A 15,641-nucleotide genomic window follows, 5' to 3' on the forward strand; every position below is an offset into this window, starting at 1 on the left:
TTGATTTTAATGTCACAAAACGCAGAACAACTTTTATACTGCTGCTGATTTTAAGTTTGTTTGCTACATCTATTTTATATCATTTTACTTTCTTTTTCAACTGTAAAATGCTAATATGAGGATGTTGACTTAATATTTTACCCATCTGAATAAATTCCTATATGAGCTTCACTGTTCTTCATTTAGCGCTTGTTCCATAACAGTATAGTTATAATGATGACAGTTAAGTAAAGAAGCAGAGAATCCTGAGTAGGGTCATATACAGTACTGCATCTATAAAAATAAATGAGCAGAGTGAAATGAACAGATATGATTCTGGTTCCCCATGTGTCATTGTTCATTTCAGCCACAACTCTGTTGCCAGAGGTTCGAAGATTAAAGGATGTTTTCTATGACTTAGAGATAAAAAGAGAAGAGAGACAGTTATTGTCTTCAAAGTTTTTATTGGGTTAAGTAAAATGTCATTACTTTTAAATTTAAATGGACTTTTACTGCATAAACTTGTTGGAAAATAGCAAATATTGAATAACTATTGAAGCTTAATGGTGGGTTGTTGGTTATAATGCAGCAAGGGTGACATTGGATTGGATTAAGATGTTGACGGTGGATCTGGTGAGTGTATCCATGCTTTAACAATGTACTATTCTAATTAGAAACCACAGATGGAGCACATATGACTCTCTCAGGTGGCAATAAAGAGTCAGTAAGATAAATGGATCAGCCTCTACATTATACATGCAAGATGTTGCAAAGGAAATGTGCGGCTACCAAACAGACAATCTTTGTCTTACAGAATATGTAATAAAAATTTAGTAACACAATAGATATTTTGGTTATGAATACATTTGAAGGGAAAATGTTTTACTCTATTTTTTTGTACCTTTAAGATGGTTTCTTATTCCGACACACATAAAAATACATGTGCAATGTTTGATGCATCTCCCTATGCGCTATTTGTAATTACTGACTAACATTGATACATGTGTGGGGATGTATGAGTAGCATGTCCTAGTGCATAAATTTATTTCATGACTGTGTAATTTTCCTATGAAGATGTGATAGTTTTGAGTTTATTTTGTGAAGCAGCCAGCGATTCTGGCCTGAGACAGACAGAAGAGAAGAAGAAGAAAGAAAGAAATGCTCTTTATTGATCCCGTAGGAAATTATTTTTTCACTCATGGTGTTATTTTTGTTAGTATATTGAGACATGCATAAATGTGTGTACAAGCCCCTGAAACAACCACACACATACAAGGGGCCTGCAGGCACGCAATATGTACAATGGGAGACAGAGTGACGGGCAGCTCCGTCTTTGGTGCACCCCGAATGAGCAGCTTGCAAGGGGGACCTTGCTCAAGGGTGACTCGGCAGTGCTCCGGAGGTGAGCTGACCCCTCCCACTGCCAGCTCACACTCTGCGTGTTTTATTTTTTTGGGTGGGAGCGGGAATCAAACTGCCGATCTTGAAACATTGGACGACCCGCTCCACTGCCTGCTGTACCATTGAGAACGTGTTAAAGGTGTCAAATTAAATTTAGTCTAATAAGTTCGCATAGACTTTATTATACAGTCAGTGTTGTGTTTTTGTGTGACGTCTCAGTGTAATCTTCACATTCAGAATCTGCACACTACAGCATGCATAAAGCTAAGCTACTGTATATAGTCAATTGTTCATTGTTCAGATGTTGTGTAGGCAAAAGAACAAAAAAACAATGAACTATGTTTTTGACATCCTGATTTACTCAGAGCTTTGAACCAGAATTTATTGCCAATCGGTTCATTCCGAACAGAAACGGAATTATAACGTTTCCAGTTTTGGGTTCCACGCATAAACTAAATTTCCTGAACCGGTTAGAACAAGAAAATAAAGTTTCTGAACCGGTTAATAACTTTCCTTGTAAATATAAATATGTAGGTGCCGTATTTTGCACACCATAAGACGCGCTTAAAAGCCTTAAAATTGCTCAAAAATCAACGCTGCGCCTTTTAACATTAATCGCCTTATGTGTACACTGAGTTCCAAAATCTGTAAAAATGGTTTTGTGTGATTTTAGTCAGTGCTCCGCCTGATCGACCATTGTCTGCCGACATAGGACGTATTACGTCACTATGTACGCCGGCAGCGATAGACCAATTAGAGAACATGGCGTGAGGCTACGTCCAGCACACTTCTGGTAGGTACCGGTATACAGTAGTGTGTTTGCCGGTACTGTACCGCAGGTGTGCTGTTAACCACATTTGTTTGGCTAAAGACCCCCGGCAATCGTGCCAGCGAAGAGACACGCTTACGACGCAACATGTAAACTCCAAGCTATCAGTTCCGGTTGTTCCGATTCACGTAAAGGACCGGGTGGCTTTTTTCACGGTTTGCCATCTGTCTTGATCTGTGACTCCATGCATGCCCATACCAGCGCTTCTTTAAAACACCATGTCAAGCGGCTGAATTCGGAGCTTGCCATCATCCTGGGAGGATTAACGAAAGAGCTCCAAACGCTGGGCATCGGTGTAAACAGAGCCTTTAAAGTTAAGCTGCATGCATTGTGGAGTGATGGATGAGAGACGGTGAACACATGTTTACCAGGACTGGAGGCAGTGCCGAGCGAGTTACACCCCCACCCCCACAATATGTGCGTGGATTGCAGATGCCTGGACTAACGTGTCTGCTTCGACTTTTGTCCGATGTTTCGCACAAGCCGGCATCATTACCGGACAGCCACGCGGAAACGTGATGGTGAGCGATAGTGACATTGCCGAGCTATTCAATGCAGACCGAAGATGAGGGCTTCGAAGGATTAAGCACAGATTTATCAAAAAATAAAGAAAAACATATTTAAAAAATACTGTCGGTGTATTTTTTGAAATTTAAATATGTAGTACAACACAGTTCAGCCACAGTCACCTTTTTTGCTTCCATTGGCAAGCATGCACCGAACAATAATGTGCGCCGTGTGTCCGGTTAATGTACAGAAATAAACTCCGTCATTTAGACTGCGCCTCTTTATACAGTGGTACCTCTACTTACGAAATTAACTGGTTCCGGAAGAAATTACGTAAGTAGAAATTACGTAAGTAGAGACGCGTTTTCCATGCAAATGCTCTAATCTGTTCCAAGCCCACAAAAATTCCGACATAAATGTTTTATAAAGCATATACATGCATCAAAACACGTAACAAATACATGTTACGATTAGATTATTACACAATAAATGAGAGTTGTGCATAACGTAAAAAACAAAGAATAGAGCAAAGAATAAAAATGATGATCATTACCTTTTAACTGCTGTCCCCATTGTTTTTTGCCCTCTTTGGTTCATGCACTCCTATCTCACGATGCTAAACAACAGAGTGAATTCTAGTCCTCCTTTTGAACTTCTCCAACCGCCCACGCAATGCCTTAAACTACTTAAACTTCCTTTTGTTTTAATAATGTGGCGATTTTAGATGTATTACAGCCATATTCTTTGGCGAGATCAACCGAACGCATCCCTTTCTCATGTTTTTCTATTATCTCTTGCTTTGTTTGTATGGACAAAAAAACTCTTTTCTTCGTCTTTTCTTTTCCTCTTTTCTCCGTCACTTTCTTGGGGTCCATAGCGAATACGTACTGACAAAGTTATTATATTTGCGCAAAACTGTCAGACTACCTAATGGGTCGAGTGCCGGACGCCAAGAAACTCCATAAGCACCATTCTAGCACCACACAGAGCTGGAGTGGCATCCCTCTTAGCCAATGGGATGCCAGGATAATACGTAATTGGTAATAGCCAATGGTAGAGCAGCTATGAGAATGTTGTGTTCAGGAACCTCTAGGAGATTCGAGTATCAGCCGATACTGTGTTTTTATTCGAGTATCAGCCAATACTGTGTTTTCATATTACAAAAAAACGAACTTTCTTTCGTAAGTAGAGGTAATATTTTCCTGCTGAGAAATTTCGTAAGTAGAAAATTTTGTAAGCAGAGGCATTCGTAAGTAGAGGCATCACTGTACAATGAGCCGAATGGTGCGCAAAATACGGTAACTTAAGGAGTTTTAAATTGGCAACTAAAGCAATTAGTTTATATACTATGGACTATAATTATAGATATGCCCCTACCCTACAGTACCCTACAACTGCTTTATGCAAGTTATATCAGTGTAGTTAAGGCTTATGCCTCATACTTAGACACTACATGAAATAAGACAAGAATAACTTCCACCATGCCATTTATTGCTGAACAACAGGTCGTCATTGTGCTTCTCCCATAGTTCAATATTGCTACATAGCGCTGGCAGTACGGGAACACACTGCACTGAAAATGACTGCAGCCAATGAGTTAATGTCTAAATCATACATTTTTAAGATTGACATACTGCAGTGTTTACCTGTTATGATTAAATGGTGACTGGGAGACTGCCCTTTTCTTAACTGCTGCTGATAGCCGCTACTTCTCTCTGCTCTCATCCAGTGAATGACAGGAAATAAAACATGAGGTCAAATATTTTTTCAAGAAAAAAAACCCCCCGGTATTAACCAGTTTACTATTATTTTCTGTTCCGATTCTGTTCCGGAACATTAAAAAATATAAAGTTTTCGTTTTCGTTTTCGTTCCTGCCAAAATACCAAAGGTTTCCGGTTTTCGTTTTCGCTCCATGAACCGGTTCAAAGCCCTGGATTTACTTCAGTGAATCTCACCTTGATTTACCTCACCATGAATGCTTCTGCCCTTGATCCAACTGTATATATGAGGACAGATTTAATCTTTTTTGAGATTCACTTGATTGTATCACCTCTCTGGGGTGAAGTAGTTTGATTAATTGGTGGATAATGATCTGAATACAAGTAGTGCCACTAAGTGTTTCATCTACTCTGCAGGTGGAAAACAACATAATATTAGCATAGCAGTCATACTGTATTGGTGCAGTGATAGAGGAGTAGTGCAATCCTTAAGTGCACTCATCACTGTCTTGGAGTGTATGTTGGGGTATTGTGAAACTCTCAAACTGCTTAAATGTATAGTGTCTTTTCAGGGCCACAACAACCTTGTCCTAATAATAAACAATGTCCAACTTTAGAAGTCTGACTATTTTTCCACCTTATGGCATCACTGTCTATTATAAAACTGGTACCTGGCCATAGAGTCCTCCATATGCTCAGGCCCCTTGAGAAAATGGATTCTTAATTAGAGGAGCAGCTGGTTGCCTGCTAGCAAGCTAGGTTAGCAGCACAGGTGACTTAACTCAGCAGTAGCTGCAGCATGTGCAGCCTGATTTCAGCTTCCCCCTCCTTTCTCATGTGTGCATGACTGTGAGACAGAAGGACTAGTGCCTGATAGTGAGGCAGTGTGTGGGAGATGCTGAACCATGGAGCAGGCCTATGTAGGTTAGTTACCACAGTACATTGAGGACACTCGACGAGCAACAATGTGTCTGCAAGTGGGGCAGCTATTTCTACTGTTTCTGCCACTCTACAAGGTCGACCATCTCGCTCATCTCACTCTCTTTCTACCTTTCTCTCCATCTTTTCTGGAATGTCCTCCTACTTTTCGACACTCCGCTGTATTTTACCTGCTTTTGTTAGGTTTTCCCTGAGAGAGAGAGAAGTTTTCTTTCAGAAGTTTTCTCACCCACGTGTCCATCAGGTATTCTCCTGCCCTGGTTTCCTGGTCAGGAGTCCTTGGGACAGCACCTGACTTCCACAATATGTCCCACTGAAATATAACTTCATATCAACTTGCCTCAAAGTTCCTTTTATTATTATTTAACAGGATGACCTTTGGGGGTCATCCTGTTAAAGTCCACAAAAAGAAAAAAAACATGCTTAGTTTGGAGTTCATGCCTCATTCCTCTTGGTCACCTTCCATTGATCTCCTCAATGATTTCCTTTTCAATTGCTCTTGTTAGTTTTCGCATTTGAAGAAAAAGGACTGATCTCACAGGTTTTAATGAATCATATTGTGTTTATCAGACGCCTTTATTTGTTATTTTTACTACTGTATTTTTTTAAATTGATTTCTGCAGTTAAACAACAGAAATGTAGCATGTTGACAGTACCTCCAGGAGCTTAATCTACCAAATACAGTTCTGTTTTTTTAATGCCACCACCAATGGACTTGTATAGGGTTACCCTTGTCTCTCCATTTTTTTGTATGTAATGGGTAATAGTCTGCTTACATCTCCGCGAAACCCACTGGGCAGCATTCATTAAAATTTCTCTATTAGGGACTCCAAAAATGTACATTACATATTTAGTTTCTCCAGTTTGCTGGTGTTTAGATTTTCAAGCATGTTATAACTTTATTCTCAAATGGCTCTGCTCACATTCACTTACGATAGAGGTTATGCTGTACTAACATCAGTACAAGCTATAGAGTTTCCAGTATTTGGGACATCTGGTCAGTATTGTGGGACCTGTCAGGAATACAGCCAAGCTGAACCCAGACATCCACCTGAAGCTGACAAGTGGCAGTTTAGTGTGTGAGCCAAACACATTTAAAATCTAGGCCCCATTTTTCTATTATGCACTTAAAGATCTCATGTATTATACATATTATACATATTCTTTCACTGAGCCAATGTAGATGGCTGTCAGGGTGAAAAGGAAACTAAGAAAGAGCAAGAGAGAGAAAAGAAGGGTGTTATAGATAGAGAAAAAGCAATAAGCTATTTTATGTCCCACAGAGACTCTCAGGTATGGTGGCTGTTTTTGAGGGGATTGAATCGATTGAGATTGCTTTCTTTCAAGCAAGCTAATTTCATGGGCATCCTTAAAAGAAACATTTATGGAGGGAATCAAAGCTCTTGATTCCTTCACTCTTGTTCTCTTTCTTGCCTCTTTCTCACTCTTTGCTCTGTCATTTTCGATTCCCCTTAGATTTATGCAACTTTTTTCTGTCCTTTTTTCCTCTTTTTCTGTCCTGACTTCACATCCAGCCCCATCTTCATCCCTCTCATCCTTTAAAGCTGAAAAGAGTGAAGAAACGTAGGGATAGTTGAGGTTTTTTATTGTGTGTTTTGTTAGGGGAAACATGTAGATCATGCAGATTCTGCCCTTCATTTTTATTCCTTATTCTCCTCAGCTCAAAAAAATATTCTGAAATAAGGAGTGAGTTATTTTTGGTTCAGAGAAATAAACCTCTTGGGGATAGATAGGTCATTTTTAGACAAATGAAAGAAAATAGGTGAGGGTCCAGTTGCGTGTGCATAAATCTTGTCTTCTCATTTGTTAATGATTGGGGAAATTTATTTTCTTTCTTGTCCCTTTTACTGAAATCTATATAAAATAAACAAATATGGATAATTATTAAGGTTAGTAGGCTAGTGTAACAATTGATGAATGGAAAAAGCAAACATTTGGTATTTGGTAGTGGCTGCTACTCTCCAATGGGCAATATGGTCAATATTTTCTATTTAATGGTATCTGCAATTGTATGTGATGGTAATGATAACATCATGATAAAATCAATGTTTTTTCAGTTAAATAAAACTTTAAATAACCCTCACAGTTCAGTTCCTGCGTACAGCTGTAATAGGAAACTTTTAGAAAGCTAGAAACAGGCTGAGATGGAAATCTCAGCACAAACAGTAAGTTTACTATATACCTGAAGATGATAATACTTTTATATTGGTGAGGCAAACAACTTTATGAAAACAAGAAGCATCTTAAGGCATTTAAAATTGATTGTGCTCATGAAGACACAACCGTGTTCATTCAGTACTTTTTACGTTGGATGTTTGGACATTTTATCTTGAATTTTGATATTTTTTCCCCAGGTGAGGTCATCAGATGATGACCTCAACTTTAGGTTAGATGTCTTCTGGTCTTTTTGAAATTCAATATTTGTAGAATTGGGCATCAGCTGAAGACTGTAGAAATATCTTTCTTATTTATTACAGACAAAATTGAAAAATAAACTTAAATTATACAATTATACACAGCAATTTTGAGGTGAATGTAATGATTGAAACGTGATTTGATGTGATTTGATGTCTTTTAATGATGCTGTTTTATCAAAATCCTAACAGAATCTTTGTTTTGTTTGTTTATGCCATATTGATTCTATTTTTTGATGACAAAACTTAATGACATGTCATTTCCGAATCCTATATCTACAGTAACCTAACGCCTTTGTGAAAAATAATTGGCAAAACATTTGTACGAACTAAACCAGTGCAACCATTGATTCTTTTGCTTTGCCTATGTTGTTGGTATTTTTGTTTGTATTGATCCAGGTGGTCAATGGAAAGGAAAAGCTTTGGATCTGTCTTGCCTTTACTTATTTCCACCTACTGTATGTTGTGCACGGTGATGACGTAGATCATGTTCAGCAGACACCCTGAAAGTGCTCTGAACAAATGTGACTGCCTAGTCACTGGTTAATGTATCTCCCTGGAGCTGAGGAATCCTGATTCAACATACAGTATATGATAACATAGATTGTATGAGCCTGCGTCATCATTGCTTCCACATTTGTGCTAATTTAAGCAGGGAATGGAGGGTCCAGTGCTGATTGTGACAATGTAGGTCTCCTACATAACTCCTATTCCTGTAAACTAGATCATTTTGTACAGCTGTCCGGAGTAATGGAGCATCTAAGGATAGAAAGAAAAAGAAGAAAGAGGAGGAGATAGGGGATGAGCATGAGAGAGGCAGTTTTTTTTTGCCCTACTTAGAGTTTTTGTATGTTCATTTTATTCGTCAGTCTTCTTGTCATCCATCTTTCCACCGTTCTTGCTAAATGTTGGATTTCTTTAATCCCTTTCTTATTCCTTTTTTCACCCATCCATCACAAATGCAGTGTAATTGTATAGTGTGGTGGTTTTACAGTCAAAAGTTCACACTTAAACAATTAGAGAGCTCAGTCGCTATTGTCTGAAAAGACAATCTTACACATCTCATTTAAGACATAATTGGCTCACAAATGTAATCTGAATATGAGTATCCACAATAATAGGTAACAGCTTTCCCTCTGAGAAATTTGTCGAATAATCCAATTTAGTAACTTTAGCCATTGTTTTAGAGTTAATAAATCAAATGCAAATTACAAACTGCATTGCAAACATTTAAATGTTGACACCAATTCTTGTATCACTTTGCAATGCCAATGTACTCTATAAATTATATAATATATATATAAACAAATTGATAAATATTAAAATATTTCTCAGCTGTAATTAACAATGTATATATACAGTAGCTGCAATACTTTAACTACGGTGTAGTATATTCACTTTTTCCATTTATAATGATTAAGCAAAAAAGTAAATCAGAAATAATAGGACTTGCTGGCTGCAAGCTGTTGTAGGTATTGCTAACAACGGATTATGTGACATTAATATTACCACAATAAATATTATGAATATTAGGTCAGGAGATTAATCATCATAATATGTATAAATATCTACTTAATCCTCAGCTCCTGAGTAGAGTTTCTTATTGAAAGACATGTAATACTGTCGACCCATTAATATGCAGCCAGAAAAATGCAGAAGCCACATTAGAATTAGACGACTGAAAATAAATTACTATTAGAACAGCAGGATAACAAATTATTATTTAAATGCGAGTTTATTGACCAACTGTTTTCTCCGGTATCTGAAAAGAGAATGGAGTTTTCTAATCATATTTTATGCTGCTTTTTCACGGCATTGAATTTCAAAAATAATTAGTAAAAGCCATAGAGAATTGCCAGCCAGGACATTAATATGGCTAACATAGCTGATTATGTTTAGGACAATATATCGTGGACAGACTGTTGTTTGGTATCGTTTATATACTGTATGTTTGCACAGTTGCCTAAAGCTGCATTTTTGTCCCAGGGGTTCTGAGCCCATTGCTGTGGAATTGGTATTACAGTAATGGTTGCAGTGTGTTTGCAGTGTTGTTCTTCAATACTGATCCCACACACCAATTTGTGTGTGGGCTCAGTTCCTTTTGTGTGGAGTTTGCATGCTCTCTCTGTGTCTGTGGGTTTTCTCTGGCGTCCTCCCCCTCCAAAAACATGCAGCTTAGGTGAATTAATTGGTTCCAAATTGTGAATGGTTGTTTGTCTTTTGTGTGGCTACGAGAGGCCTATGCGGCGCATGCGGAGTGTCCCCCCCTGCCTCTCACCTGCAGTCTGGTGGGATAGGCTCCGGAGTTAACGGAGTTGCTAAATCAGGGTTGCTCAGAAGTGACGCTATAGTTATCTGAAAAAATTGTTAATATGTTATGTTAACATACCAGACACCAATTCAGCCTGTTCTTCTTACTATAACTTGCCTTTCAAGAGGAAATGTCGGTTCCCGGTCTGTGATTATTAAAATACATTTCCCCCCTAAATGCAATTTATGGTTCAGTGTGACTTATAAATGTTTTTTCGTCGTTATGCATTATTTGGCTGGTGTCAAAAATGTTGCTTGAAATGTTAACACGCCTTTATTCTGGTTAACACCTTTGGGCAACATCCCACAAGTGCATATGTGGGTTTGACTCAAAAAACATCTGAATAGTTGAAAAGGAAGTAAAAGGCTATGCTGTTTACCTCAGATGCAGAGTATGTATAATGATAATTATTCAAGCTGCTGCTTTCCAATTCTTTTTAGAGGTGTGCAAAATGTTAGCCACAATTTATGACACAGAACAGAGAACCCTGGTTGCGTCCTTGACTTACTTATTTTTATTGACGTATGACTCACATTGTCTGTCTAGATGAAGGATATGAATGCTTATAGCTGATTGATTTCCACATGTGAACGAAGCCTTATTCTGATTTGATAGTTTCTGATTCATGGAGGAAAAAAAGTACATTTGGGTTGAACCATTGTATATAGACAGCCTAAGGGCCCACCAGCTATTACTCTTCATAATACCTGACTTTGCTGTGGTGTCCCCCTTTAGTTGTGGTTTTTTCTCATTTTCATCAAAACTAGTGTCATTGACACAAAGCACATTACATTGTTCTATGGAAAGGAGACATGAATTACACAGCTCTTCAAATACAACAGAAGCTATCAGAAAGCACTGTATCCTTGAGTGATTGGATGCATGAATGAATGGACGAAATATGTGAGTCACATGAAGTATGTACCTATACTTGGAATGGTGACCACACAGTCAAGAAAATGAACCAGCATTCAAACTGGGTGCTTCACACCTCACCCTTACTTTATACGTAATAAGAAATTATATGTCTGTTACTGATAGATGCTATGTGCAATTTATGATTATTGTGAAGTATCCCAAAGTAAAGTATTGCTTTATCCTCTGATCTAACAACAATCCCTCTTTGTCTCCGATCCCTCTTGTTGTTATTGAGTGGGCTTTGTTTCAACATTTCTTCTGCTTTCAGGGCATCAAGGCGCATGGGAGCGCCACTTTGTCGTCAAGGAGACAACTGAGTGAGTGTCTCTGTTCTAATATCACCTCACTGGACGTGACTGTGTCTTGTAGTCTTCTACCTTAATGTGTAGAACTAAACAGGTGAACAGGGGGTCTTCATACAGAGGCTTGATTGATCTACACAATTCCGTGACCTGATTAAACTCGGATCTACGATTGTTTTGCTTCACAAATGAACAACTAGCATTTATTCCATTTGTCTAGAGACTTTTATTACTAAAGATCCTGTAATATCATGCCCCTTTTATATATTTTTAAATAGAAACTGTTAGAAAAACCAATGTGGGTTATGTGAAGTGAAATAATAGTTGATAGATTAGGCCAGTTTATGTGCTAATCAATCTTTGCGTGGAGACCCACTGAGTATGGAATGCCACCTGCTCTGCCTTGCCCTGCAATGTACGTATATAGGAATGCTGCCTATTTCCCCACAATCCCACTCGATGTGAAAATTACCGTAAAGAATCTTGGCAGTTATAATTTTCGTGGTTTAAGTCAGAGGGCAAACGTCTGTGCTCAAGCGTCAATAACTGGTAAAGGTCATTTATTTTTCATCGCAATTCTATGATGCAGAGCATTTGACTCATGAGTCGGTAAGCTGAACAAATTACATGATTTCAAGTATACAAGGTTAGGTTCACTATCCTCTTCATATTCTCCAACCTCAGAATTAAAGTGCATCAAATGCAAAAATCAAGTCTGCCTCTTGCCTTGTTATTTGTGAGGGCCAAAACAATTATGTTGATTTGTAGTCCTATATTTATCCTCTATTTAAAAGAACCAAGCACACAGTTATTAATTTTCAGAATGAGTTATACCTTGGTTTTAAAGCACTTTTGCACTTTCTTGTCCCAAGTTTGTTGTTTATTATTTGTTTAATTTTTTGATTTTGCACTCACAACTTCCCAAAGTGACACCTACTGTACCTGTTTCCTGCCTACCTCGCTGTTGGGCAGTGTAGTAACATTGGGAATGCATGCTTTAGTATTAAGTGTACCAACATGTGATGCAGTATCCCAGTATTCTTCTCCCTACTCATTTATGAACTTTAACCCTGACTGTCATTGCACTATAACCTATAATCCCACCTGTCCCAGTTCTATAAAAAAACTTGTATTGACCCAGATGACCTGTGACCTATCCAGAAAGCCTTAATCTCTCTACACCAGGGGTTGGCAACATTAAACGTTCAAAGAGCCAAATTGGACCAAAAAAACTAAAATCAAACCCGTTGGGAGCCGCAAAAAAAATATAAGCCTTATATGAAGGCAAAACAGGCTGTAAGTGTCTATATTGGGTATATTAGCCTACTATCAAACTGACTAAGTAGTCAAATGCCTAATGAGATTCATGATTGTTTATTTTCCATGAGGCACATCCTGGAGAGAATGACGCACCACGTGACTACTCTGTTGTACCATATTTGGTGCTTAAAGTTTAACATTCATTACTACATTAATGTATTATGTTTTGTTGCATTGATGAACTCCTTAAATCTGCTCCTGAATGCAGCTCGCATATCAACTGTCACTCCTAAATAATCAATTTTCTGTATTATCTCTGCTTTATTTTTGTTATTTTAATGAATTAATCCTTTGTGTAATCACCATCTATTGGAGATATAGTCAAGGGGACTGTGTTTGTTGGAACCACCGTCGTCACAGCGGTAACTCTGGTCAGAGAGCAAGCGCAACACAGGGAACGGTTCAGATTTCAGGTATTTAATTAATAACTTGCAATATTACAAAACTTAATTTGTGAGCAACTCGGTTCTTGTATGGGAAAATAGCTTCCGGTTACTCACTCTATCGCTAACTCACTACGCATAAACGGAAACATTGTCTAGGACCCCCACGGTGCATCTGAGCTGTCTTAAAATTTGCCTGACTAAAAATAAGCACAGTAACGTAAAAAAAAAAAAGACGAATCTACAACCCTGTCTGTGAAGGGTTTTCCACGTTTTATAATCTGTCAGGTCCATTCTTCCTTGAATCCTCTGTTCTCATCAGCTATTGTTCTCTTTTTTCCTTTGTTATCCATTGTTCATCACACATCCGTCGGTTTGTTCCCAACAACCACCCGCCTGGCAAAGCATCGCGCTGCAACATGTGTCGCAGGCTATGACACAATCCTTTGTTGACAGAAATGTTGATATATAGGCCTAATGTAGTCATATTCAAGAAAAAATGTGACTAAATAGTGTTTTGTAAGTACTGAATATAGACTCAGAGGGACTGTGTGTCGTAACCACCTTATCCACATCGGTAACTTCGGTCAGAGAGCAGATGCCATACAGGGAACAGTTCAGATTTCTAGCATTTAATCAGTAACTTGCAGCATTACAGAACCTAACTTTGTGAATGACTCGGTTTTGTACAGGAAAACAGCCTTCGTAAATCTTATCGGTAACTCGCTCACAAACAAAAACATCGTGTAGTACCCCACGGCGCATCTGAGCTGTCCTAAAAGGTGCCTGACTAAATTTTTAAACGTCACAATAATGTCCTAACAACGTAACAAAACATAGGGAATTTACAACAATAAGTTTTGTTTGCAAAGATTTTTATCTATGAGTAGAATATCTGTCTGTTTTATTTTTATTTTTTTTAAGGATTATTTTTTCATTTTGTGATTAATCTCCTGGGAGCCGCAAGGGAGGCACTAAAGAGCCTGATGCGGCTCTGGAGCCACGGGTTGCCAACACCAGCTCTACACCATCACATTTGCATTACATGTGCATACAGTCACAGACAAATGAATGTACATGATGACTGCACTGCTCACTCTCAAAATTGGCACCCTCTAATGTCAACTATAAATCACTAAGGAGTTGTTTATGTAATTTGAACAACTTTGTGGGTTTATTTATCTGTCTTGTGTGTGGCACAAGTACATCTTTAGATAAAAAAAATAATCCCTGTGGTTGAAGGTTAAAGCACAAAACAGAACATGTTAGGTTCATTTGATTGCTTCATTCATGCAAGGGCGCCTACACATTTCCATGGTTGTGTTTTTTACATAAACATCCAGATTTGCTGGAAGAAATCCTTCATCATCTTTTGTGTGTGTTTGTGTGTGTGTGTGTGTGTGTGTGTGTGTGTGTGTGTGTGTGCGTGTGTGTGTGTGTGTGTGTGTGTGAGAGTGTGTGAGAGTGTGTGCGTGTCTGTGTGTCGGTGAGTGTGTGTGTTGGTGATTCTTTTCCCTCATTAAACTCCTCAAGGACTGACAATAATGCTGTGCTGTTGAATTATTAGTCACTTTTGAACCTAATCCTTATTTATGTATTCAGCAAGGTGAAACCAAGTTGCAACTACCGTCACTGATTGCTGAAGCCAAAGAAGTCCCATGATGCAGTTCTTGAAATGTCCACAGGATACCTGTCAAAAAATACAAGGACTGCATTTAGTGTAAAGTCAATGGTAAATGTAAAGCCTATGCATCATAAAGCTGCACAGACACTATATCTAAGCTACAGTCTTAAAACTGTAAAGTCATAAACTGTTCCATTAATTTGGAGTGTTTTGTGGCAGACCATAAAGCCTGGACAGAGGAGGTTGTTATGAACTCTTATGAATTGAATTTAATTGTAAATACATCAACACTGTCCGATTAAGTGCCTTGTAAACATACCTCTGCATTTGTTGTTTGCCAGGCTAAACTGTGCTTGTTTGAGTGTCTTTGGTGGTGAAGTGGTGGGGATGCTCCACTTGTTCAAAGTAAGAAGAAAGGGTAGCAGGTGGAGGAATGAAAGAGTGTGTATGCAAGCCTTCCCAGTGGCAACCTGAGATAAAATATAGCTTTACTCAGGTGGAGGACGCATGCTGTGTGTGTGTGTGTGTGTGCGTGCGTGCGTGCGTGCGCGTGCGTGTGTGTGTGTGTTGCACACATCAGTTTTCCCTGCTGGTGTTAAATGCAGGCTTCTTATTTTGAGTTTTCCAGTACGTGTGTTAGGTTCCCACTGTGGTTTCCTTGTTTGCCTTAGACAGACATATGAGCTGTTGCAAGTGTGTTGTCTGAACGTGGTTTTCTGCTTGTGATGGATATGGCCGAAGTAATGATGGATACATCCACCTGGCCCCTGCCTCATGCAGGTGGTGCACTAAGGTGCACTAAGGAGGAAGCACAAGCCAAACCACTCCCATCAACCAAACTGCACTGCCGTACAAGAAACACTGAGATGGGAGCTGTTTGTGTGTGTGTGTGTGTGTGTGTGTGTGTGTGTGTGTGTGTGTGTGTGTGTGTATGTGTGTGTGGCCAGCTTGAATACTGGCTAGCTGCCAGAACA

General features: G+C 38.7%; 1 protein-coding gene across 2 annotated transcripts in view; it reads left to right on the forward strand.

Moving 5' to 3' along the window:
• Positions 1-15,641, forward strand: part of ccser1 (coiled-coil serine-rich protein 1) — a 141,539-nt gene that overhangs the window by 82,564 nt on the left and 43,334 nt on the right. Inside the window, exon 11 of one of the 2 annotated variants that reach the window (XM_068309926.1) lies at positions 11,307-11,355. The exons of the other annotated variant lie outside the window; for it this stretch is intronic. Coding sequence (XP_068166027.1) covers positions 11,307-11,355 — 49 coding nt within the window. The remainder of the gene's footprint in view (positions 1-11,306; positions 11,356-15,641) is intronic. 2 annotated transcript variants of the gene reach the window in all.

This window comes from Antennarius striatus, chromosome 3, assembly GCF_040054535.1.
Source record: "Antennarius striatus isolate MH-2024 chromosome 3, ASM4005453v1, whole genome shotgun sequence".
Classification (NCBI taxonomy): Eukaryota; Metazoa; Chordata; class Actinopteri; order Lophiiformes; family Antennariidae; genus Antennarius; species Antennarius striatus.